Source organism: Sprattus sprattus (genome assembly GCF_963457725.1).
Source record: "Sprattus sprattus genome assembly, chromosome: 10".
In the NCBI taxonomy this organism is placed as follows: Eukaryota; Metazoa; Chordata; class Actinopteri; order Clupeiformes; family Clupeidae; genus Sprattus; species Sprattus sprattus.
Window position 1 is genome coordinate 29,565,335 of NC_137908.1, and position 25,322 is coordinate 29,590,656.

General features: G+C 43.6%; 4 protein-coding genes across 4 annotated transcripts; 2 read left to right on the plus strand and 2 right to left on the minus strand.

Moving 5' to 3' along the window:
• Positions 1-2,065: 2,065 nt before the first annotated feature.
• On the minus strand, positions 2,066-2,592 carry LOC308370749 (protein S100-B-like; the record flags this gene model as incomplete). The annotated part of the gene is made up of 2 exons (XM_080845454.1): positions 2,066-2,209; positions 2,437-2,592. The coding sequence occupies 2 exons, from the start codon at positions 2,590-2,592 to the stop codon at positions 2,066-2,068; spliced, it is 300 nt and encodes a 99-aa protein (XP_080701580.1).
• Positions 2,593-3,732: 1,140 nt separating this feature from the next.
• Positions 3,733-8,847, plus strand: inpp1 (inositol polyphosphate-1-phosphatase). Its single transcript, XM_080846203.1, has 6 exons — positions 3,733-3,938; positions 5,236-5,448; positions 5,549-5,609; positions 5,747-5,950; positions 6,443-6,617; positions 7,941-8,847. Exons 2-6 carry the CDS (start codon positions 5,245-5,247, stop codon positions 8,455-8,457), a joined length of 1,161 nt encoding a protein of 386 aa, XP_080702329.1. The 5' UTR covers positions 3,733-3,938; positions 5,236-5,244; the 3' UTR covers positions 8,458-8,847.
• Positions 8,848-12,672: 3,825 nt separating this feature from the next.
• On the minus strand, positions 12,673-18,965 carry dnajc14 (DnaJ (Hsp40) homolog, subfamily C, member 14; the record flags this gene model as incomplete). Its single annotated transcript, XM_080845540.1, has 7 exons — positions 18,725-18,965; positions 16,354-17,962; positions 15,915-16,021; positions 15,122-15,241; positions 14,019-14,179; positions 13,204-13,306; positions 12,673-12,976 (listed from the first exon to the last, which is right to left on the minus strand). The coding sequence occupies exons 2-7, from the start codon at positions 17,695-17,697 to the stop codon at positions 12,673-12,675; spliced, it is 2,139 nt and encodes a 712-aa protein (XP_080701666.1). The 5' UTR covers positions 17,698-17,962; positions 18,725-18,965.
• Positions 18,966-19,664: 699 nt separating this feature from the next.
• On the plus strand, positions 19,665-25,112 carry tbc1d20 (TBC1 domain family, member 20). Its single transcript, XM_080845490.1, has 8 exons — positions 19,665-19,769; positions 20,766-20,951; positions 21,231-21,311; positions 21,719-21,905; positions 22,607-22,708; positions 23,142-23,283; positions 24,094-24,278; positions 24,651-25,112. Exons 1-8 carry the CDS (start codon positions 19,706-19,708, stop codon positions 24,913-24,915), a joined length of 1,212 nt encoding a protein of 403 aa, XP_080701616.1. The 5' UTR covers positions 19,665-19,705; the 3' UTR covers positions 24,916-25,112.
• The last annotated feature ends 210 nt before the right edge of the window (positions 25,113-25,322 follow it).

Genomic DNA, 25,322 nt, shown 5'->3' on the forward strand with positions numbered 1-25,322 from the left:
TGAGGTCTGACATGTTGTTCTGCACAGGGAATGTGTTGTTCATTTAAATCATTTTCATGAATGCAAATAACTGCAGGCCTGTCTGACACCACAGTGTCATATTTCACAGATACATATGTTCCTTCCTCAACATGTCTGCTGTCAAAGATGCCAACCAGTCTCTCACTTCATCTATCAGGGTTATCATGATGCATTCATTTCACAAGTACATTTGACAGGAAACATTTTTTAATACAGAAGTTTGAATTGTAGCAAATGGATTATTGCTCTTTGTTTTTTGGAGGTTTTAATTGTATTGTATAGAATATGTAGTTAAAACATTCATTCTACTTAAAAAATCTATTTGTATAGGCTTATTAAATAACACTAAATAAGTGTACACACTATGGAGGAGCTTGCACCACAGTTGTGCATTTTGTCTGCACATCTGGGAGTCTGATGCCTTAGAGAGCTAATTCTGGTCATCTACCAAAGTATAATGTATTTAGCAATCCCATAATACTGCCTGAGGTGTTGTGTTTATGGATGCTCTAGGCAGAAGTTGAGCACAAAGTTATAACAGTCCACCTCCTGGATATCCTCCACAAGTTCTCAAGTCATGGGAATAATGTGCTATTTCTGAAAATGCCTTTTGAAAAATATTGCCTCCCCTGGAATTAGCCTGGCCCTGGAGAGCATAGTTCTCCCTGCAAGATACAGTTTGAGATCCCCTGAGCTTTGCAACTTAAAGATGCAAACAGTGTTAAGGCCAGTATTTTTTGAATCTGAAGGTAAAGGTGCTTGCCTTTTTTATCAGTCAGAATTCACTTGAATAGCTGTGCCGTATGTATTAGGAAGCACTTTCTTCCAAAGTGACAATACTTTCATAGGAGAATTAGCGCATTGTTTTAAACACTTCATGACTTTGGTTGCAAGTGCACTTATTCTATTAATTTAGGAACATATATTTTTTTTATGTAATCAACATTGTGAAAGATGTGCATATTAAATGAATGAATGAGTATATTAACAACAAAGACCTGACCAAACCACATTGCATGCAAGAATGGAGTCTATGGCTGTGGTCGAATAGTTTTGGCATAGGAAGGTTCCTATCAATATATTGTGGGACGGTATTACTTCCTTTCCTTTCGTAAAGGATGGTCCTGTGACCAATGCTCAAGGAGAGCCAAGGAAGCCTTGAGGCACCTTTCCGAAGCATTAAGAGGATTAGACCAGCTCTTATCATGGCTGCCACTTGCATACTTCACTGCTAGGAACCTTCCTAAGCAAAGAAGACTGATTATCGCGAGGACTTCAATCAAGGGGTTCTCTAGTAGACATTTCTAGCCTTTTATCCCACATTTATGCAGACTTTGTCTGACGGAATTACCCACAGTAGTGACGTGAAACACAGGGTTGCTAGGGCAAGCCCGAAAGAATTACAAAAAGTAAAACACATGATATGTCACAATGTGCTATCCTAACCCTATATACACCATTTCAAGCCCTTGCAGCCTCTCACACTCAATCCCTTACCAGATGGCATCAGTTAAGTCTGAGGGTTCAGGGTTAAAGACTTTAGGGGGGGGGGGGGGGGGGGGGGGGGGGGGGGCACTGGGCCTATACATCTGCTTTTAAGACTGAGAGAAGCCTATATGCCACGGCTGAATTCCATCTGTTAACCTGTGTCTCCGGCCTTTCTGATGGCCACCTGACCGAGCCTACAAAAATGAGGCGACTATGTGGACAACTTCACCTGCCACACCTAACCCCATCAGCATCAAACTGTCCCACTCCCATCAACACGCTTCCCCCATCAGTTTCTGCCAGTGTTCTGGTAAAGCTTGACATTAGTTGACAATGAGTTTGATTAGTGTATGATTGTATTTTTTTCAGAGTGTGTTGGAACTGAAATAGTGAAGACATCAAGCATGCTAACTCAAGTTTAATATCACATGGCGAGTTTACAGCTAGACAAATAATGTATTTCAGAGTTAATCTGCATTAAATCACTTTCATTCATGGTATTTTTTCTTAATGTTCCTCTCAGTCACAATCACTTATCTTATACACATGCATCTCCTTAACGATGCTCAGGGAATAAGTCATGACATGCTGATGTCACCATGGCGATAAGGGCTATGAACTCCTGGAAGTCGATCTCTAAGTCGCCATTCTGGTCGAGGTCAGTAAAAAGCTGGTCAAGCGTCTCGTTGTCCTTGACTTTCTATGGTCGAGAAAGAGGTGATGCCCAAAAGCAGATGAGTTAACACTAGCTTATTATGAAAACAGTGCTTTGCCGCAATGATTATATTAACATTGTGGTCATATTGCAGACAATCCCAGCGAGAATAGACTTGCTCTGAGAGCCATTTCAACTGCAGGGCGACATTAGACACACATTTCTCTTATTCACCAAGATACGCAATGAAAAATGCATGCAGTTCAACCTACCTGAATAAAATGAGTCATCTCATTGTTGATGAGGTCCTTGAGATCAGCCTTTTTCAGGTGGCACTTCTGCCCTGAGTACTTGTGGAACACATCGATGATGGAGACCATGGAGTTCTCCAGATTTGACATGTTCTGCACAGGGAATGTGTTTGTCATCAACACAAATAACTGCTCGTCATGAGTACAAAGTGTCAAATTTGATAAAGCCAGACACTCCTCCCCCTTTTTTCTCGATTGCCAGAGAAAACAACTTTACGCTATATGAATCTGAATACATAAAATGTGGAACTGAAACATTCCTAATTAGGCTGGCAAATAACTAAAGTAACTCAGTTTATTGAGGTAATATTAAAAGACACTTTATTCATCACAGCAGATAAGCTCTTCTAAAAACAAAGGTTGATAAGAGTATAATTCACTTGCCTGCATGTTGGAAGCAAGAGAAGCCGTGTAGAGGAGAAGAGGTGAGAAGGTTTTGACTGTCTGCAGAAGAAGGGATGATTCTGAGCAGTGTAGAGGAGAAGAGGAAAGAAGGTTGTGACTGTCTGCTGAAGAAGGGATGGTTCTGAGCCGTGTAGAGGAGAAGAGGAGAGAAGCCTGTGACTGTCTGCTGAAAAAGGATGATTCTGAGCCACTCCTTGCCGTGGCTCAATTTAAGATGCATTTATCAACCACAGCTGGATGCCTCCGTTTCCCATGGGTTGCGTTAATGGATTCATTGGGAGTGCATGGGCGATTAAATCACATCTCTGACCATTTCCTGAAGCTCTGTCAATTATGTGGACATTTTTGAAGATGGGCCTTGCAAGTGAACCAATGCTCGCCGCTGCATGTGTGCAGGCTTTGGGTGAAATAACATTGAAAATGTTTAAAATGAAAGCCACAGCTGTAAAAAGTTACATTACACAAGATGGCTTATTTACATGTTATAAACAATCCACTGATTATTAGGCTAACAGTGTCATTCCGTGTCATGTGTCATGACCGTTCTGTAAATAGGCCTACTCTCCTTATGTGTGAATATTCTTAGCTGCAGATCTAATCTAATCTTGTCAGTAATGTGTTTTATGTCTTTTTTCAGGATGTAATACAGTTAAAGCGCATGTTTTCCTAAATGTATCTGAAATATAATTAGATTATTATTGACCAAAACGTGTCTAGAAATGACAGCAACCTGTTAAGATAGGTAGACTATCAATAAATAAAACTGTAACCCCGCCTCATTTCGTGACGTCAAGAGGCGGTCGCTCTTTAGCTTCCATGGAAAATCTCTTCTTTCAAACATCTGCACTGACGTAGCCCGTCAGATACGAGGCGACTTGAAAGGTGGTCTATAGTCATTACGTTAAAATATCACACATTGTAACGTTTTAGACAGTATCTGTTGCCACGGCAAGTCGATAAACTATTCGGCTGTCGTTGGTTCAGGAATTGTTTTCAACAGAAGTACCGCAGGACGCCATTGGAGAGGAGATCAATATAGATCAGCTACATTTTACTCGGTAAGACATACTGCGATGTACAACAGTCAGTCTCTGTGTTGTCAGTTGCATGAGGAAAAGTTCAGTTGTGAGTTTTCCATTGTGGACACACTCTGTGTGACGGTGTGCATATGGGTGTGTGAAGCCAACGTTCTCATGCATTGCGTTGCACTCTTCTGACTGAAATATGCTTATTTTACTTGGCCTGTGAACATGTTCATTACATCCTGTTGCAAACATATCGACTACTTATTGATTTAAATAGGAAATAACCAACTGCTGGGCTTTTACTTTGCAATGACTGTGCCTCGCTAGTCATCTGTAGTCTTATGTAAATAACTTTTTCCCACAGCAATAACTCTAACCCACTCAGGTAAGTAATGTCACGATTGTTGGCGTAATGTAGGCCTATATTAGGGACCAATAACCTAGATATTGACTTAGACACGTCACATTCGAAGATTGTTTAGATGTGTATTGCAAGCTCTTTAGTTTCTGAGACCCTGAAACATTTGCTATCTATATATTTCTTTTCAGATATTGGCATGTTAGCATTTTTAGACTTGCTGGTGGTCAGGGGTGTAGTCTACATTACATTCCACATGGGGTAGTCATCATTTAGGCTGCTTCAGTTACTGAAACTGTATTTTTTTTGCATCCACAGGATGTCCTAGATTAATTATTCCAGAATTAGAGCCTCTGGGGTTTCTGTCTTTCTATTAATAACTCCAGTACTGAGGTCTTCCAGAACCCCCCTAAGTGATTGCAGAATCTCCCTCAGTGTTTCTGTCATATGTGGATGCCCTCTGAGCATTGACCTAGATGTGCTGTGTCCTGTTGATACCTTTTGTATTGGGCACGAACAGTATTGGTCTGCTCCCCTATGTCATTACTATAACCTGAACGGGGGGACAAACAATCAAACCTATGCTTACACTCTACTCAAACCCTAAGCTTAGATAGATAGATATATACAGTAGATATATGGATAGATTTATTTCTTTGTTGACCCCCAAAGGGAAATTTGCGGCAGCAATTCACATAACTTACAAAACGCATATTATCTGCACAAAATCACAACTGACTGGGGGTGAGTTACACTTTAACCCTAACTTTTAGAAGTATGAAAAATTCCAGTGAGACAGGAAGTGGTTCCAGTGAGATGCAGCCCCCTCCTTCCTTTGAAGAACGTGGCCTACTTTAAAGCCAGTGCAGTTCTCTAGGGAACCCTTCGCTACATTGTGAAGCTGATTTTTATCTTGTGTCGTAATTTTAAACAAATGGATGTGATTACGGGGTTGGTTGTGTACCCCCTCAGGGCCCAGGTATGGCGGAGCTACTGCGGCTTCTCCTGAACGTGTCGGAGAAGGCTGCCAATGTGGCTCGCGTGTGCAGACAGGAGGCTCCTCTCTTCGAGCTGCTGGTCCAGGAGAAGAAAGGAGATGACAAGAACAAGAAATTCGTCCAGGACTTTAAGACTTTGGCAGATGTGGTCATTCAGGAGATGATCAGACATGATGTCGGAGTTGTGGTAAAACGAAACTCTCAGCACACACTGAACTATACCAGTACATAACTATACCAGTGGACTTTGGACAATGTTTTAATTTTGCAGTCTTGTGTTCTTCCAGTTTCCAGAGCTGAAGGACTTCATTCAAGGGGAGGAATCTAACAAATTCGAGAATGGGCTCGGTGAGTGGATAATTTTCTGACCACACATCACAATGCCTCACTTCAAACACTGTGATCCAAATCTATGTGACAGTCTGAGCTCTCCTGGGCTTCAGACAAGCCATGGTTGTCTGGCTGATAGCTCTTCTCTCCCTCAGGAGAGAGCGTGACTGTCACGGTGTGTGCCAGAGAGCAGGAGACGGCCGCCCTGCTGGCCACAGTGCTGGACGAGGACCAGACCGCTGCGGCTCTCCTGGCCAAAGCCATTCACCAGGACCTTCAGCTCAGGGACGTGGCGGCCGAGGGCCTGCAGCAGATCCCACTCAGCCCTGCAGACATGGGCATCTGGATAGATCCCATCGGTGAGCTCAGGAAGCCATGAACTTCTCAGGCACACATTTGCATAGGCTTAGGTCGGAATAGATATTTATCATATATGCTACATGCATAGATTGGCTCTGCCTGTCTGTCTGTCTGTCTGTCTGTCTGTCCATCTTTCCATCCAGCCATTAGTTCTGCCCCTCACAATACATCAACACGGTAGTCAGACTTAGTATCCTGCATCTGGTCACATTATTACATATGCAATGATTTGACTTTATAGAAATCATTACTGCTAGGTACATTATCTCGTCACGCCTTTATGAAGGCATAACATAGGCAAATGTCATGACTCACAATGTTGATTGATTTTAGGAATCAAAGCTCTTTTTTTGCTTAGCCATTTCTCAGTATTCTCAGTTTTCCTTTTTGCTTGATCTGGTTGGGCTTCAATTCTGAGTTGGATTCTACTGGCTCTACTGTTTCCTCTCTCCACAGCGTTTCTAAGGTAGTGCATGTGTCTTTTTTTGTAGATGGCACGAGTCAGTACATAGAGGGTAAGGAGGAGGTGGTACTGGACGGTGGGTTCTGCTCATCTGGACTCCCATGTGCGTTGGTTCTGATTGGGGTCTACCTGCGAGCTACGGGGGAACCTGTGATGGGTGTCATAAACCAACCTTTCCATCACAGAGATGAGACAGGGCACGGGTAAGAAACGTACTGTACATTCATATTTAGGATGACCAATATTTATTCAAGTCATGTAGATTTTGGTACAGAGAGGGAGTCAAGTCTGAGGTGGGCCTTGTGTAGTGCTTGTAGTAAAGTTTTGTTTTTATTTTCTACATACTGTTTATATGTTAATGAGAATCCCTACACTTAACAACCCAGCAAGCAAGCCACCACGGGCCCCATGCAGGCAGGCTGTGGGCACTGTGGGCTAGGGCCAGCCCACACCAATCCTACACAGGCCCGGTGTGGGCTGGCCCAAGCGAGGCCCGCAGCTTTGGGTTCACTGCGGGCTGTCACGGGATAGCCCAACAAAAGATTCTAGAGTCTAAGCTGCCCAGAAAACCCATGCTGGGCCTGTGCGGGCTGCCACATACGGGCCCCCTTAGGGCTGGCACAAGGGCCCCACACAGGGCCCCTGAGCTTTTGCTCATTGGCAAAATGCTGGCCCCTCAGTGCTGGCCCTGCGTGGGCAGCCCTAACATAGCCCACAGGAGCCCTACCTCGGAGTTTCGTTTGACAAAGCTCACCTGGACTACTGGTTAGGCTGTTGGGCTGGAAACCGGAAGGTTGCCGTTTCGATTCCCGACCGGTGGGAAAAATGTGGGTGGGGGAAGTGGTTGAGCACTGCAGTCCCATGCCCACATCCAGGGTTGAGTTGCCCTTGAGCAAGGCACCTAACCCTGATAACTGCTCCCCGGGCGCTCAAAAGCAGCTCACTGCTCCAGGTTAGTGTGCTTCACTTCACTGTGTGCTGTGTGTATCACTACCCTGGATGGGTAATATGCAGAGATCAAATTCAGAGTGTGTGTGTGTCACTATCTCTGCCAGATCATAGCCACTTCCACTTTCATGTTTTACTATTATATATACATATATTCAATAAATAAATGAGCAAAAAATGAGTGCAGGCTCTGTGTGGGCCTAGTGAGGGCTCCTGTGGGCTTATGTTAGGGCTGCCCATGCAGGGCCAGCACTGAGGAGCCAGCACTTTGCCAATGAGCAAAAGCTCAGGGGCCCTGCGTGGGCAGCCCTCAAAGGGCCCTTGTGCCAGCCCTAAGTGGGGCCCATACAGGGCCTGTGGAGGCTTGCTTGCTGGGAATGTTAGAGGTTTTGGATATGGTGCTCAAATGAAGTCGGTCCTTAGACAGCAATGTGCAGCATTGTTGGGATTCCCCATCTTACGCAGTGTGATCTAGCTTTTACAATGATTCCCCATCTTACACAGTTCGATCAAGCTTTCACAATGTTTTTACAGCCCACTTTCGTCCCACCCTTCTCATTACACCGTTGTTGTTTCAGCTGGAAGGGCCAGCACTTCTGGGGAGTGTCCCACGGAGGCCTCAGCGCCTGTTCTGTGCCCAGGCCCGAGCACCAGTTGTCGGATAGCGAGGGTGGGGCATGCCTCTCAGCCGTGCTGAGCTCAAGCGAGAAGCCAGCGGTCAAGGAGGCCCTAGCGCCCCTTTGTCCCGGGAAGAGCCTGATGTACGCGTCTGGGGCCGGCTACAAGATCCTATGTGTCATCCTCGGCCTGGCAGACGTGTATGTTCTCTCAGAGGGCTCCACTTACAAATGGGACTCCTGTGCCCCGCATGCCCTGCTCCGAGCGCTCGGAGGTGGGGTGGTCGAGCTGAGGACTCGTCCTCCTGGCGGGGACAAAAGCCAGGTGGAAGTGCCACGCGGTGCTGAACTGACCTATCACAAGCCCAACACTGGTTCCCGTGGTGCAGACCGGTGGGCCAATCAAGGAGGACTGGTGGCCTACCTAGATCCCAAAGTGCTTTCAAGGGTGTTGGAACAGCTCACAGGGAAGATCTGAGGGGTTTATGCATCCATCGTGCAAGGGCAATGTTTTAATTCAATGCCAGTAGGGCATGTTTTATTTTTCTAAGTTACCGACTTGTGTGTTGTTCTTTCACTCAAGTGCACAGTGCAATTTGTTAATTACGTTATTGAAAGATAATCATTTATTAAATTGCTATATTTATATGCAACATGTAGAAATGTGTGAGGTATTGCTGGTTGGTTTGTATGTCCAATTCTTGCCACTGCACTTAAAGTAAATGTTTAGTGTTCACATTGCAGAGATATTGTTTCCTCCAAAGAGCATCAAATAAGTGCTGCAAGCACAAAGAACGTGTAATTGAGCTAAGACTTAATTGCTAATGAAATAAGCAGCACTGTTTTATATGCAGTATGTCACTGTTTGGTCTCAACCAATATGGATTACGTGTGATGTATGTCGGAAACATTTAAACACAGGTAACAATAGGTCAATACAAACCAGAGTGCATAAGGTTAGAGGAAACTCAAACTCTCAATGTACTGGTAACATTAAATATATTTTAAAATAAAAACACAAAGCTAAATGTTATAATAAAGGTTTACTACTCTGGGAGTAGCAACCCATCTGTCTGCTATATTGTTATGTTGCAATCTTGCTACATTTTTATGCAGCTTTAAAGGCAAATAGCAAACAGCTGTTGAGTAGTGGAGTGGAGTAGTTCCCTTAACCAAGTAAAACATGTTCCTAAATCTCCAAAGTGCCTTCCCCATCTTCACACACTCCATTGAAGCGTGCCACTTTGAATGTGTCTGATGCCTGCAAATGACCTTTTATGGTAGAGAGGAGTGAGGATCAACACCACAAGGCTTACATTCCACGTTAATGAATTCCGAGGTGGCACTGAGGTCAGAGAACGGAAAATTGAAAAAAGCTGAGCTTTTGGATGTTGCTTTAGGGCCTTGCTTTAAATTAATTCAATTAAAAATGTAGGCTTTGAGTCTCAGCCTATTTGCAAGGTAATGTTTTTTATTCTATCACCTTTGGCTAAATTCTCATGTGGTTGTAACAGAACTCCTTATATAAGTATATTTTGATAATGATGTGCATTTTTGCACAAGATTCAGATTATATTTATCCAGAACTTAACACTAATAGGTTAAGGTGAAGTATATTTAAGTGTGTGCAAGAGAATGATGTACTGAAACAAAAGCTGAAGTCTGAGTTCACTGGCCCTCAATCTTCAGAGCTAAGAGTCACGTAGAGCAAATGATTTGCATTTTTAAACAGGAATCTGACTGCCGTCCCAACCCAGAGACACATGGTGCTGTGGAACTGATGGAACTCACATTTATAAAAGGTACTTCTTGGATTTTCAGTAGTGTGAATTTGGAAACAATAAGACTACCTAGTGCGGCAAAGTTTTGTTGTGATCATGGGAGACAATACAGTTCCATAAATTTCCACTGTCTACTTCAGAGATGCACAGCCTGAGACAGCAACTAGTTGGTGCATGACTCATTCTCACCCTACCCAGGTTTGTCTGGGTACTTTCTCAACAGTAGACCTTCATGGTTTGACAGCCTATTAAAGTTGTATATGAATGATTCTATTAGCAGTTTCTATTTTTTTTAAGTAAACGTGACCCAAATTTGTAGGAAATCAACTTTACTATGAAAAAAAAGGGGGGGGGGGGGAATTAAATAAATAAAATTGGGTTTCTTTTTTCAATAGCAACTGTATTAAAACTCATCCATGTCATGCCAAACAAAAGACAAATGAACCAGTGTCCTGCACATTGTAATCCTAATGATTGTCAAAACAGATTTTTTTTTTGTGATGTATTTGTTTTTTTGCATATACCTAAACAAAATCAGGTTCTTCTGGGATGTTCTTTCCACACAAGCCTAACTGACTTCATCATCCAGACAACTAGTTACATTCTTCAGTCAACTTGAGCATCCAAACAGCTTAGCATCGCAACTCCTACCATAGCAAAAAAAAAATTACTAATAATCATATTCAAAGAAAATGAGTGAGCGAACAACCTTTAACTTTAAAGCGCAAATAAACAACATGTGCAACAAAAACAAATAATCTTCCTTCTCAGACAAGGCTCAACCACCACTGTTTAACAACAGAAAAACACCAATCAACATGAGTTAAACAAAACAAAACAATCTCAAGTGAAGCTCGATCAAAAGAAATCTGTTCAAGATTCGAGGATTAACCATTGCTTAATACTGAGGCTTTGATATTCAGTAAGACCAGTCCAGACGATGCAACCAGGTGCATGACCCTGTGAGAAGAAGGCAGTGATACAGTGTAGCTTGGCTTGGAAAGACCACTGAATGACAAGAATGTTTTCTGGAAGAATTTCCCATTTATCATACCGTCCGCTTTAACGATCATGGAGCACTGACGTGTCCCCGGCAAGAGTTTTGTGTTATGAAGTTACTCTTGAAACGGTCAGCATGTACTGTAGTCATTCCTTAGACTAGCAGCTACCCACTCTTAAAACTGAGAAAAACTAGAATGCTGGTATATGCTAGAGCAGAACTACTATGATTATGGAGATGAAGTCTGAGGCCGTAAATCTTGCGAGTCAAGCCAGAACTCAAACCAAGCTCCAAACAACAATAAGCCACATGACTCTCCATCACAATGCTCATCAGTACACGACAACCTAAACCCCATCAAAGCGTTTCATCGTCCTAAACATACCTCTTATTGTACTGCTAATAGTGTTGACATCACTGTTGAGTGAAAACGTCATATCTCCATTTTTACATCACTGGTTTAATGAATATTTTTACAGAAGTCTAAAATGTATTGGCTCTTTTCTGGCAGTCCCTAGTACCAGGGCAGATATCTAATATAGTGCTTTTAAGGCCATTTTGCCAGCCCTTCAAATCTCTGTTGTTTGATGATGACATAACAGGATACCTGGCTCGTCTACCTTGCCTAATCATCGATTGCCATGCCTCTTCAGTGGTGGTGCTACTGTTTACCAGTTAAAAGCAGTTCTTATCAGAGCTGAGTTTCTGCCAAAGCATAAGAAAACCATAGCTATGGACTATAAATGTGGAACTGTGTTTGAAAATAGAAAGAAATCTGCACACAACAATCAACAAAACCATTGTACTGTAAAAATCTATTTTTTTTTAAATTATACACTTTTTCCGGTTTCAGCAACACTCCAAGAAAGTGACAGAAGTAGTGCAAAAACAAATGAGAGCAACCATAATCTTGACATACAAGGTTATAATTAAACTATTCAATGTTCGGTCCAAGAGCAAGGACTCTGAATGTTTGTTACACTCGGATTATCTGTTAGAAATGTAAAGAAACAACTGAATACTTGAATTGTTCTTCTGGAGATATGAGGCTTTCTTCCAACAGTGATGATGGATTATATAAAAAAAAATGGAACCATCAATGCAAGTTTCTATTACATAAACTTCTTTTTGTCCATGAGAAGCAGACATAGAGTCGAGTGTAGCTGTATGAGAGAGAGCAGGGCTGTGTGTAGAGGGCTATGAGAGAAGCAAACCATCCTCTGAGAAGTTCTATTCTCTTCAGAATTCCAAACATTTCAAATCCTGGAATTCTAAGAATTCCCAGCTCCTCCTCCTTCCTCTTTCTCTTCCTGTCACCCCACCCAAACAATCATGATCTGGATCCAGACCCACCATCCCTGAGGCTTCAGCAGCTAACATTCTTACTACTCTAAAAACTATTTTTAAAAATAAGAATGAACCAAAAACATTACAAAACCAGCTTCATTAAATTTCTGTGAAATAGCAAACTGTATCTGAGCAAAACCAAATGGCATCGTCAAAATCTTTATCTTTGCAGCAGAACAAAAAGATCTCACATTAGTGATATATGGTTTGCAACTGAGAAACCCCCCAAAACAAAGCACACCACTTCTGATTTTAAAATGAAATGACACTTCATCATCATCATCATCTTCATTCCCACGTCAGCCTCTCTCTCTTTACATCTGGCTTTTGATCCATTTCACCACGAAACGTCCACAACCCCAAAGCTCCACACATGGTTTGCAGAGCACATCCTTGACTCCGAACAGTGGGGAAGTGGGTTGGTGTGTGTGTGTGTGTGTGTGTGTGTGTGTGTGTGTATTTGGGGGGTGGTGGGGTTGCCAGAAACACAATCCCCACCCCCAGACACAAACAACATGGCCATTTATCATAATGTTGTTCCAGGTGGATCACGAGTCTGCATTGCTCAGCGCTGGAAGGGCTTGCGGACTTTCTTCCTGCGTCGGGGGTGTTTGCCCCCCTCAGTCCAGTTTTCGCTGGGCTCTGCTCGATGTGGCCCTTGGGGGAAGAAACCGGTCTGGGGAGAGGGCCCTGTAAATTGTCCGCTAGCCCCCATGCCTGGCCCAGGAGGTTGGGGGGGTGGCGATCCAGTGGGGAAGAACCCTCCGTTGGCTGCCATGTCAGTAGGTGGTCCCCCTCCTTGAAAGATGCGATTGAAGAGGTCCTGCAGGTCTGCGGGTGAGCTGGGGCCGGGAGGAGGCTCTGGGGTTCTGTGGGAGACAATGGACCAATCAGGGCATTCCTATATTTTTTTTTGCTTTACAGGACCCACACAAATGGTACTGTAATAAGCACAGAGTGGGCACAGACAACATCTTGTTGACAGTTTCAAAGTCACAGGAATCTTTACTTGTGTGTGTGTGTGTGTGTGTGTGTGTTTGTGTGTGTGTGTGTGTGTGTGTGTGTGTGTGTGTGTGTGTGTGATGGGCATTGCTACCTGTGGCGGTTGGGGTTGCTGTTGGTCTTGGCACCGAAGGAGATGTGGTAGGGCACCCTGTGTGTGTCAGGGGAGATCCCTATCCGCTGACAGCCCGCCCACTCTGGATGGGGAGCAGAGGGTCATAAGTCAGAGAACATACAAGACAAAAACTACTGCTTTGGGCTGCCTGAGACATCTCATAACCTGCAGGGTGTCACGGAAACAGAATCTGAGAGGTGAACTCTGCTGGAGAAGATGGAGAAGATAAAAAAAAAAAAAAACTGTGGGAAGGAAGGCAGAAAACACAGTGATTATAGTTATTTTGTCAGTTTGTGTAGGCCAAAAAAATTGTGTTTTGTTCTAAGACCTCTTGGTCCAAATGCATAGTACGGCTGGCTCCATGTATATGACTTGCCATGCAAAAAAAAAACATTTCACACACATCTTATTTAATGGAGTTTGTTCTTCTGGAAAAACAAGTCCTGACATCTTGTCATCAAGAAAGTTACCATGTTTATCAAATATTACTGAATCGAAAGGGCACCCCAAGCTACAGTGCATTCCTGATGAAAGGCATGTGCAGGTGAGCGGAAGTGTTCTAGCATGCTACTCAGAGGCAAGATAAACATGTTTATGCAGCGCCCTCACCCTAAAAACATGACCTTTACCGAAATGACAGGCTTTCCATTCCATTATTCCAATACAATCCTTATGTGTCAGTTGTTCGGTCACATTTTCTGTAAACTTGCACTTGATTTCTATGCAACTCTGTATTCCTAATGAGAGTGGCCTCTGACTGTTCACTGTGACTCTTGTTTCTCAACATGGCTTACCAGTGATGTCATAGACCTTTCCATCCATGTAGGCAAAGTAGGTGATGCGCAGGCCCAGCATGCTGGACTCCGCCCACAGGTCTCCCTCCTCAGCACCGTGGCGCCGGTTACATTCAGCACAGAAGCGGGCCTCGCCGGGCTCCCGGTCCATCTCAAAGCGCCTACAGAGAGAAAGACAGACAGACTTGAGATGACACGGTCATGGGCACCCAGAGTATAGTTTGTAGGGAGAGTGATGAAAGATGAAGATGACAAAGACCGAGTGAACAGGGCTTTACCTAGCATAGTGAACCAAAGGAGCAAAAATGGTACATATGGTCACTGTTTAAAAAAGCATACCCTTGTGCCGTCTGCAAGAGATAACAGGAAGGTCTACATCTGACCTGTGCACTCCTAACTTTGCCACAAAAACATGGCTAATAGGTAAAAGCCTTTCATTCATTTCAGCTGAGGGAAAGCCAATACAAAGACCAAGATAACCACCCTTATTCAAAAGGCCTCTTAACAGGGTGTGCAAATACCCAAAGCTTAATTTGACAAAATAAGACATACAGGGGATGGGTATCACAAAAAAGTACAATTAACAAAACCGAACATGAGGAACATTTCACCTGACAAGTGTTTTGCATACCTTAGCTACTCTGGAACTGCTAACTGATCTCTGGATGCCTTGGGCCATTTGTGGCCAATATTAAACTCTGCTGGTCCCCACAAGGTAAGCTCTGTAGTGTGGCTCCAGAGCTCTACGGTAAGACTGCCTTAGCAACACCAAAGTCATGGGCTTAGTGCTCACTCAGCAGATGGAATGGCTGTGTTTCAAGACAGACCCTACCTTTATTATTTCAATACACTAAAGTTTTTCCTTTTTTTTTTAACTAACTTGTGCTGGCATTTCAAGATTTCTGTTAACACATCATGACGTGACTCAAGTACGGGCTGTTCTTGAACTGCAGCTATGCGTTTTTATGAAAGTAAATGCTCCCACTGTAAAATACTGTGCTGCACCATTTCCATCCTAAAACACTGGACAGAAATGTGAAATGTCAGACAGTGGGCTTGTGTGAATAAAAGCTCTGCGTGGCTCGTGGGCCTTGTGGACGCACTTGTGTTTGCCTTCACACTTGGTGCACATCATGGTGTTCATGGCCTCCTTCAGGTCATCTTGCAGCTTGGTCAGGAACTCGTTCATGGACTTGGAGAGCTCAGTGGCAGCCATTCGCTTCCTATGACATGAGAAACCACCACAAAAAGACACAAGGTGGTGAAATAAAATGAAGTTATCACTAACTCCACTAAAATGACTGAATAACATGAATGACTTGAGTGAAAACCCATCCCTTTAGGAGTATAAAGGGTACAGCATCCCATTGAGATTTTACTTTTTGAAGATTAGCATTCTATTTTGCGTTATTATTATGGTTTTCCATGTGTGAGAACACCATATTTTGTCACCATTTTCACTAATGATGTTCCTGGACTGAAATATCTTAACTGAATGAATTTGAACTTGTGACAAACATGTGTTGATGTGTTTATCTACTTTATAGTGATTCATTCTCAAGTTAATAAATCAAATTCCTACCGAACACAAAAAAAAAAATGTTATCATGGGAGGCGTTTAGAATACTCCTGCTGATTCTTTCCTGTGATAGATTTGTGTGTTCCTCACAACACTTTCACGTTCCCAAGAAACACAAAAAGTATTGTGTGGAAATGAAAAAGTATTGTGTGCAAATGAAAAAGTATTGTGTGCAAATGAAAAAGTATTGTGTGCAAATGAAAACGCATTGTGAGGGAACAAGAAAGAATTTCCCCTCTGTGGCATTTTAGGGGGCACAATTGCAAAACCCCTTTGGGAGGCAAAACAGAAATAACAAACTGAGAGGGAGCACTCACAGCTCATACTCCCGCCTCGTCTCTGGGTTGCTGACGATGTCCCACGCTGCCCGGAGCACTTTGAAGGCCTCTCCTGCCCGCGGGTGCTTGTTCTTGTCAGGATGGACCTGAGCCAGGAGGCATTTGTTAACAGCATGTTATTGCTATACACTGCCCAGCTTACCTACTCTGCTGATCAGATGAAATATGATACAGACAGATGCAGCTTAAAATCCTGCGAGGGAAATGAGTGGACATATAGACTATTATGTTGTATGTTATTAATTATGCAATGCACCAACAGTTATTAGATTGCAGCCTAAAGGGAAAGTCTTGAGAACTGCTTTCAGCTTAATATGTATTCATTTCAAGTTGTATATTAATTATGATAAAAATGTCCACGCATATGCAAGGAGAGTAAAGAACTAGCCTACATCAAATTTGATATAGTTCAGCTCACCTGTACAGCCAGCTGCCTATAGGCCCTCTTGAGTTCATTCTCTGTCGCGTTAGGCTCCACTCCCAGCACAGTGAAGGGGTCAAGCTCCTCCTCAGGGACCTGTGCCAGAGACAGCAGCCTCTCCAGCTCCTGCCCTGGCTGGCCTCTCCCCCCGCTGGGCGACTCCGGGAAGTACCCAGCCCCTTGAGACCCTGTTTTCCGGAACAATCCGCTACACCTCTCAAACAGGGCCGCAGCTTTCTTCCACACCCATGAGTTCTGAAAGGCTTCCCACCACTGTTGGGCCCGACCCCCACTCAGCCTTCCCAGACTGCACTTGGCCCATCTGGTGGCGAGCATCACAATGGCACAGAAGAGGCTGAAACAGGAAGTGGAAGCCTGCCACACTCGACTGGTCATCCTGCTAGTCCACGCCACCAGGGCAGCGCCAGTGCACCGTGTCCAGACGAAGGCCCGGCGGGCATCCTGTTTCAACCCCGGGAGGTCTGTGACCCGGAAGAGGAAACGGGAGCTGAGGTCATAAAGGGCAAGGCTCCCAGATTCTACAGCCACTCCACAGTGATGGGCAACAGACACAATGAGCTCCACCACCATGTGGATGCAGGACATACACCAGGGGCTGATGGACTCTGACAGGATCTCCTTGACAGCCAGGATGAGCTGGGAGCCGGTCTGCCTCCGAGGCCGACCCTGGTGGTGGTGGTGGTTCCTCCGCCTGGCCTGCTTGTGCCTCCCACCCCCAGAGGAGGAAAGGGATGGCCTACAGAAGGAAGAGGAAGGTGTTGTGTAGGGTTGGTCGCCTGCTGTGGAAGCAGATCCGCTGTTCCTGGATCGCCATCTCTTCCCAGACCCTGAATTTCGGGAGCCTGACTCTCCGTTCATCCTAGGCTCCTTCCCTGCCTCTTTTCTCTGATGCTCATCGTCAATATCCCCTTCCATTTCACCGGTCTCATCTTTTTCAGAGTCCTCGTCCCCTTCTCCGTCTTCTTGCGGGTACTCTCCTCCTTCTCTTGCCTCACTGTTCTCCTCGATGTCATTAGCCTCATTTGGATGGACCTGCACCTGAGGAGACTCAGTGCCTGAACTGTCCAATGTTTCGGCCTCTGGTCTCTCTGGCCTCTCTACCACCACCTCATCCTCCTCCACCTCATCCTGCTCCTCCCCCTTCTCCTCCTCTCTGGATCCCATTTCCTCACTGGACAAGGACACGGACCAGACGCAGCTAGAGAGTGCCTCCTTGGATATAAAGTCATTTCTCAACCTTGGGTCCCCTGACTCTCCTGCAGTGAACTCAGACATAGGTTGTAATGGCTTTTTAGGTTCACCTGTGTTGTCATCCATCATGGTCAAAGGTCTTCCACCAGGACTTATATTTTGTATTCTAAAAACTTCAGGGACCCATCATTATCACCAGTTTCCCTTCATCTATAGCAGACGATCAGGTCAAGCAGACTTCTCGGTTCAGGTCCATGGCATTGGCCTTACACCTGTGTTCTCTGTCTGCGTTGAAAAGTGTAGAGCTCGTCTTTTTAATGCTTGTCACTATTTTTAACATTGCAAATGGTCACCTACAAGACAAGTATTCTTCTGGCATCATCTGATGTTTTACCTGCCATGAAAAAAAAAAAGATGTGAGGTCACATTTCAACAATACATTTTAATAAGTCAAATGTCTATCATAAAAGGTGCTGAGTAGTGTGGTTTAGTAGCACTAATAACTTACTGTACCCACTTTAGCACTGTGTCCACGACACATGCTTCCATACATGCTTCTTACAAAAGAGATTATGTACAGCAGAACGTTGAAATTATAACAACAGCTGATATCATGACCAGCAGGAAAAAAAAAAAAAAACTAAGACACTCTCTTTAGGAAAAGTGCAATATATAACTCTGGTCTCACTGCAAAGACGACAAATTGTTCAACTGTCAAGGCAACAGCAACATAAAACATTGATACAGAGTAGGCCTACATGCAGTTGAGATTGCTCCATTTTAATATACGATATGACAGTTTCATTGAATGGGCCCTTGATTTACTCAGACATCTTGAGGAATGTACTTTAACCTATAGCTAGCTATCATAACAGAGGAGAACAGCTCACTTTGAAATCGTAAGTGTTAATGAAAATGTAGAGCAGCATATCATTGCATGAACGCGAATACAAACAACCAAGCAATCTTTCGATACAATCAGCACGACAAACTCGCACCATGAACTTAGCTTGACGGACTTGCCAACACGATATGAAACGGATGAGCAAAGACTCCTCTTTCCAAAGAAACGCCAAATGCGACTTGGACAGCATTCAATTTTGCAAAACAGAAATAGCTAGTCGTGTTAAAGTGCACCTAACCTCAGGCAACTCACTTTTTTCCTTATGTGGAGATGAGAAATTATACAATGTATCTATCCCTTCCGCTTCTACTGGAGGTCCAGATATCCACCTCAACAGATGACATAAAATGTAGCCAGTTCAGCGAGTTCACATAACAATACAATGTAAACAACGGATGAACGGTGCCAAACGTGCAATACATGCAATGCCGTTCTTAAATAAACTATTTCTTCAAAATCGTATCTTATTCTAGGCTATCGCGCCTGCCCTTGTTTTTTGTCACCAACGTCAAGTAAGCAACTAGCGTTTGTCCAATCTACTTCCGGTTTAATAAAAATGGCAAAACTGTCACCTTAAAAGTCTTGAGATTGTCTTAAAGGTCCTATTACTATATTTGTCACAGCCCTCGTTGTACAAATTACACAGCAAAACGCCACGAGGCTGTCACTGACTGGACCTTTCCCAGCAATAAAAATTGTTGTTTGGACAGCTCATGCTGTAGAAGAGTGAATCTTTTGGAATAAAAAACAGGCCACCTGGTTATTTTTTTCGACCTGAGATTCGACCTAAATGCTCAGTCACACAATATTTGATAAAACTCAAAGTCCCAGAATGCAACGTTTTAACTTATGCATCATCACAGGGCAACCCAACAGAATTACATCCAAACACTTTTACATGCACCATGTAGGACATATGTGGACATTTTGAATGCAGTTATAATTTTGTAACACCGGGATTTTGTAGGTATCATTTGAAGCCTCCAACCAATATTATTTGATTTATTCTGCACGAAGAATAGCTATGTTTCAGTGACGTAGCTTGCTACCTAGCTAACATTAGCTCATGAAGGAACCTCTGATATGGCCTATGATCATCCGATAGACAGACGATGATGCTAACACGTTGTGTCTTCTTATCAAGGTTGCTGGTTCGAGATGGTCTGTTTCTAATGTCACTCGATTCTGGAGGAAGTGAACTTATATTGTCAGGCCAGCTGCAATGACGAAAATATGAACTTGAAAAAATCCAGAAATGTCGGCGCGTCCTCCCCTTTGAATGGAATTGATAAACAAGGTGAGAATATTTGTAACGCTTGCCCTCACAACGGTAAGGTTAATGATTGTGGACTGCGGATAGTTCGAAAAATAAGGTTCCCCCAGTCCTATGTACAGTTATTTGGAAACGTAAATTTAAGAGAAGCTAAAGAAACCTGCTAAGATCTTACTGAGCTGTCTGCCTAGCCCTCTAATGTAAGATACGTGAGCTACAGCTAACGATGATTTAACGAAGCAACTGCTGTTGCCAGTGGTTATTTGCTGTCTTAGCATTTGCTACACTGATTTGATAACTTACCGTTTTTTACTAACATAATGGGCTAATGCCTTGGATAATGATTTGTTTGGGAACTGACGAAGCTAACAAATAAAACAAGGTAAAGTATATTGACTACAGTCGGGTATGGTATGTGACATTACATCAGGTGTCCATAACTGAATCGGGTGAGCTTTTAGTGCGTCTTACGCTTATTGTAGGACCTCATTGCAAATCTTGTAATCTTGCAAATTGCCTTTTGTATAGGTGTATGTGAGGGTGGGGGTGGAAATGGTTATTGCAGATGGCCAGAAAAATTAAGTGATCTTTTATTCTTGCATTTTACAAAATTGGAATCACAGTCAATATTGGATTCATGGTGGAGCATAATGCTTTGTTACAATGTTGTATGGCATTCATATGCAATACCATTAGTGCAGTGTAGAACATGTTGGGTGAATAGAAGGAAAAATAGCTGTACTTGAACTTTTCTCTCATTTCACCAGTTGGCAAGTAAAGGCTATTGCAAACATAGTGTGAAGGAATTGCTCCAATAATCAAGGGATAAAGGTTAAGGATTAGCACAGTTCTGAAACGATGTTGTAACTTTTCTTTAGCAATCATGAGTCACTAAGCGCTGTTACTTATCCAGCACCATTGGAGAATGACAGACAAGCCAGCACCACATTGTTGGTATTTGGCAAGCTGATAATGTCCATAGTACTACTGTGAGCATGACAATGGTGATCATCTGGACAGATGCAGAGTCGAAGAGGAAGAAGAAGGTGGCAGAGATCACACAGGCACTGAGCGTGACGCCGGTGGACGTGTCGGCACTCCGGCGGATGGCAATTAGTGAGGGGGGGCTGCTCTCGGACGAGATCCGCTGCAAAGTGTGGCCCTGGCTCCTCAACGTGCATCTGGATAACATGCCGGAGCAACTCGGTGAGTCAGGCACTTCCTGTTGCATCAGTTTACAGTGCAGAGATATTGGCATAAGTTTATAAGACAAACTGTTACCATTGAATCTCAATGGCTCTGTGTAAAACTTTTAAAACGTTATTTTGAATTGGGGATGGGTGTAAGCATTTGTTCCTAGTTATCTGTATGTACTGCTGTAGTTGTCTATAGTTTGTCCTGTATTGTAAAATAAATGAAAGAACGTTATTCAGCTCAGAAGCTTTCCCTCATTTTATTCCCTCATTTGATTTTCTCTGTCTACAGGGGATGTGGACAGAGAGAATAACAAGGACTACAACCAGGTGCTGCTGGATGTCCAGCGATCCCTTCGCAGATTTCCCCCTGGTCAGTGAATGCTGTGTGGGCACAGAACTCTCAGTGCCACCATCTAAGAGACTGTCTTTGGAGTCTGTAAGCAGGGTGTTAGAGTGGGCGTTATAGTTGCCTTGGTATGCCAAGAATTCCTTTGAGGTTTTTCTTCTACTTAATCTCTTATTAATATAAAAGTGTTTAACCTAACCTAAACTTTCATTATATCAACAAACACATTCCAGCTTCTTAAAAGAAAACTGGACTCTAGTTGCCTTAGTGACTTTGCAAAAAATTACATTTAAAATGTATTGTTGTGTTGCATTGTTCATGATTGTGTGGGGTTTGCAGATTGGTGTGTGTGTGTGTGTGTGATTTGTTATGTATTTGTGGCCATTAATCTGTGGTCAGAGTTCTAACATGACCCCTGTTCTCCTCAACAGGTATGCCTAATGAGCAGAGGGAGGGGCTTCAGGAGGAATTGACTGACATCATCCTGCGCGTGCTACTGAAGAACCCCCAGCTGCACTACTACCAAGGCTACCATGACATTGTCGTCACCTTCCTGTTGGTCCTGGGTGAGCGGCTGGCCACCGCCCTGGTGGAGAAACTCTCCACGCACCATCTCAGGTAGATCCACAGGGAGGGGGGATTTCTAGCAGGAGTCAGGAGTTAGAAGTCAGGTGGAGTTAAAATTACTCACTGGTAAACAGCAAAGAATATACTGTACCCCAGAGCCAAAGTCAAAAAAATCACCTCCTTCTTTCCTTTCTACATAGCTTTCTTATTTTACTGGTGGTATGTAATTTTGTCTATAATTTTGTAATTTTGTTATGACTGACCCATCACAGGATAAGTTTGCAACGTGCAACCTTTGGGTGAATCTTGGTGGGTAATGACTAATATAATACACAAGGCATATAAAAATAGCACACTGCTTCTGTTCATGAGCAGTGAATAGTGCTTTACCACTGAGAGCTTGTGGTTGCTCATAAGTGCTAAAAACAAAGTTTCCCAGTCACTACTTCTGAAAGAAGCAGATTGCGCTTGTTGGTGCCCAGTGAGTTAAGCTAATTATGAGTATGGTGACATTACACGCTGTTGATGGTGATATCTCAGAATTTTGTCTCGACACTGCGGTAAATAAATACGTTCATTTATTTGAAGTTAGTGTTATGAAACAGATGAACCCATTAATTTAGTGTTTTCTTATTTTTGTCTCGTCATAGGTAGTTGGGGAACTCTGTGGTTAGCCAATTGACCTATCCAGTACCACACGAAAACTGCATAACCAAATGTGATTAATCAATCCTTCTTGTTCCCTCAAACAGGGATTTTATGGACCCCACTATGGACAACACTAAACACATACTGAACTACTTGATGCCAATTATAGACAGAGTCAATCCTGAGGTGCATGACTTCATGGAACAGTGAGTGCATTTAATCCAGTTTATTGATCTGAATGATGCCTCATAGTTGAAACATGATGTGAGGAGTGGAAAAGGCCCTGGGATTTAAAATGCAGAGACTGCAAAAGGCAGTGGTTTCGAAGGAGGTGTATAAAAGATTTTAAAACTGTGATTAATCACGTGGACAAGTATTAAATGAAGAATCGCAGTGAGGGGTTGGCATCAATGCCAGCAGACTGTAGTTTACCAATTTTGTGCCACATGGTCACGATGGTTAGCTGTCCTTATGCAATGATCTGGAGGTTTGTTATTGTCCAATCACATTTACCCCTGAGCATGTTTAATGGAGGATGTGTTCTCCCTGAGCACTGTTGGGTTCTCACTTTGGTGTCTTCTGTGTGTGTGTGTGTGTGTGTGTGTGTGTGTGTGTGCTTGTCTCCCCATGTTTCTCTAGGGCGGAGGTGGGCACCATATTTGCCCTGAGCTGGCTCATCACTTGGTTTGGTCACGTCTTGTCTGACTTCCGCCATGTTGTGCGGTTGTACGACTTCTTCTTGGCCTGCCATCCTTTAATGCCAATATATTTTGCTGCTGTGGTAAGTGCACTGTTTGTTGAAATTTCATGTAGAAGCCCTTCTAAATCCCCTTGCATGTTTGATCTAAAATAGTTCAGACGCACTTGCTATTTTTAGACATTTTTCATCCCCTTCACAGTTGCCTTAGACTCAGCCTGAAGAAGAGGCCACATTAGTATTACGTTAAGATGTATTGCACTAGTCACGTAAAGACTGTGTCACTAATAGCTCAAGGCCCTGCAGCGGCATCAAAGAAGACCTTTGCTCAGTCATACGGGTGGGAGTATAACCTGGGCAGATTATGACACAGCAGTCAGCTGACTCATGTCTTTACGAGGATAAGGTCCGGTGGGATTTACTTGACAAGAATCAGGGCAGTGGCAACTTGTGGCCATCTGTCCATCAAGGTGCCTGACCGCTGACCCCTGCAACCTGTCCAGCTGCCCAGCAAGAACACAGCCCTGAGTAGACCTGTTGATACTACTGCCCAGCAACAACACAGCCCTGAGTAGACTACTTTGACAATGAGTGCACCTGGACAGTGACTGCAAGATGTGCAAGTCATTTTGTCTGTTAGTGCTCTTTGCATTACTGATGACGAAAGTCTCGGCCATCACCGTTTCTGTTTTCAAGATACATATGGGATTTTATTTGCATATCATGTAGCATTAATAGCATTAATTAACATGTATAGCCTTCTTAAAAAATCAAGATGCAGCACTGATAGATCCCCCCATGATGCCTATCTACTGTATGTTGAGTGTTCTCACTAAATAACATTTCAGGTTGTGTTGATTAAACCTGTTCCATCTCTCCTTGTGTGTACCATAGATTGTGCTGTATCGTGAGGAGGAGGTTCTGGACTGTGAGTGCGACATGGCCTCCGTGCACCACCTGCTGTCGCAAATCCCTCAGGACCTGCCCTATGAGACCCTCATCAGCCGCGCCGGAGACCTCTTCGTCCAGTTCCCACCGTCCGAGCTCGCCCGCGAGGCCATTCAGCAACGTAGCCAAGAGTGAGCTCCCCACCTCACCATAGACACACAGAGCACCCTATTAAGTGGCTAAGCAAACACCCCCAAATCAAGACGCACGCTCACAGTCCTAATTTATGTATTATTTTTTTTTAAAGATTTGTTTTTGGGCTTTTTTTGCCTTTAATCGATAGGACAGTGAAGAAAGATTTACTAAAAAGGTCCCTTGGTAAAGGTAGTACAAGCTAGTTCCTGTGGTGAAAAATGCAAAAGTTCTGAACTTTCCTAGAATATCTTGTCTTTACTCCACTGGCTGGTGTCACTTTTTCTTTTACTGTTGACTGAAACTGCCCCTTTTTGCTTCTACCTCTGTTCATCTAAATGTTGGGCTGTGTTTTGTTTCTGTCTCATCAGGACCGCTTCCTCCACCTTTAAAGACTTTGAGCTGGCGTCCACTCAGCAGCGCCCAGACTCCGTGCTGAGACGTAGGCGACGGGAGCAGATTCCCCCCGCCGTGGAGGCCAAGAAGGGCGCGCTGGTGGCTGTGCCGTCCTCAGCCAGGCGCTTAGTCCGGCTCGCCGTCATGGGCATCACCGTGGCGCTTGGCGCTGCCGCCTTGGCTGTGGTGAACTCCGCTTTGGAGTGGGCCCCCAAGCTAGACTTGCACTTCTTTCCCTGAAGGAGTCAAAAAGAACTGACAGAAGAGAAACGATGAGTGGATGGAGTGATTGTTTGAAGGATGCCTGGATGGATGATTGGATGAAGAAGGAATGAAAGGAGGGAGCAGTTCATAGAAGTTCCACAGCACCATCTTTGCCTGCCCTCATGTTATAAAAGACCATAATGGATTCACCTGAAGAATATGGAGGACAAAACATTCACCAAATTTCGTCTTTATTTATATTTGTAAATATATACAGTCTGCAACTATAGCAATGATTAACATCATGCTTACAGAGATTAAATAAGTGTGTGTTTGTTTTTTTTTGTTTTGTTTTGTTATCACTTATGAAGTCATTTCAAACCGTGGTCATTTCTACAGCTCAGACTTTGTCATTAAAGAGTCAAAAAGTAGGTGAAGAGAGA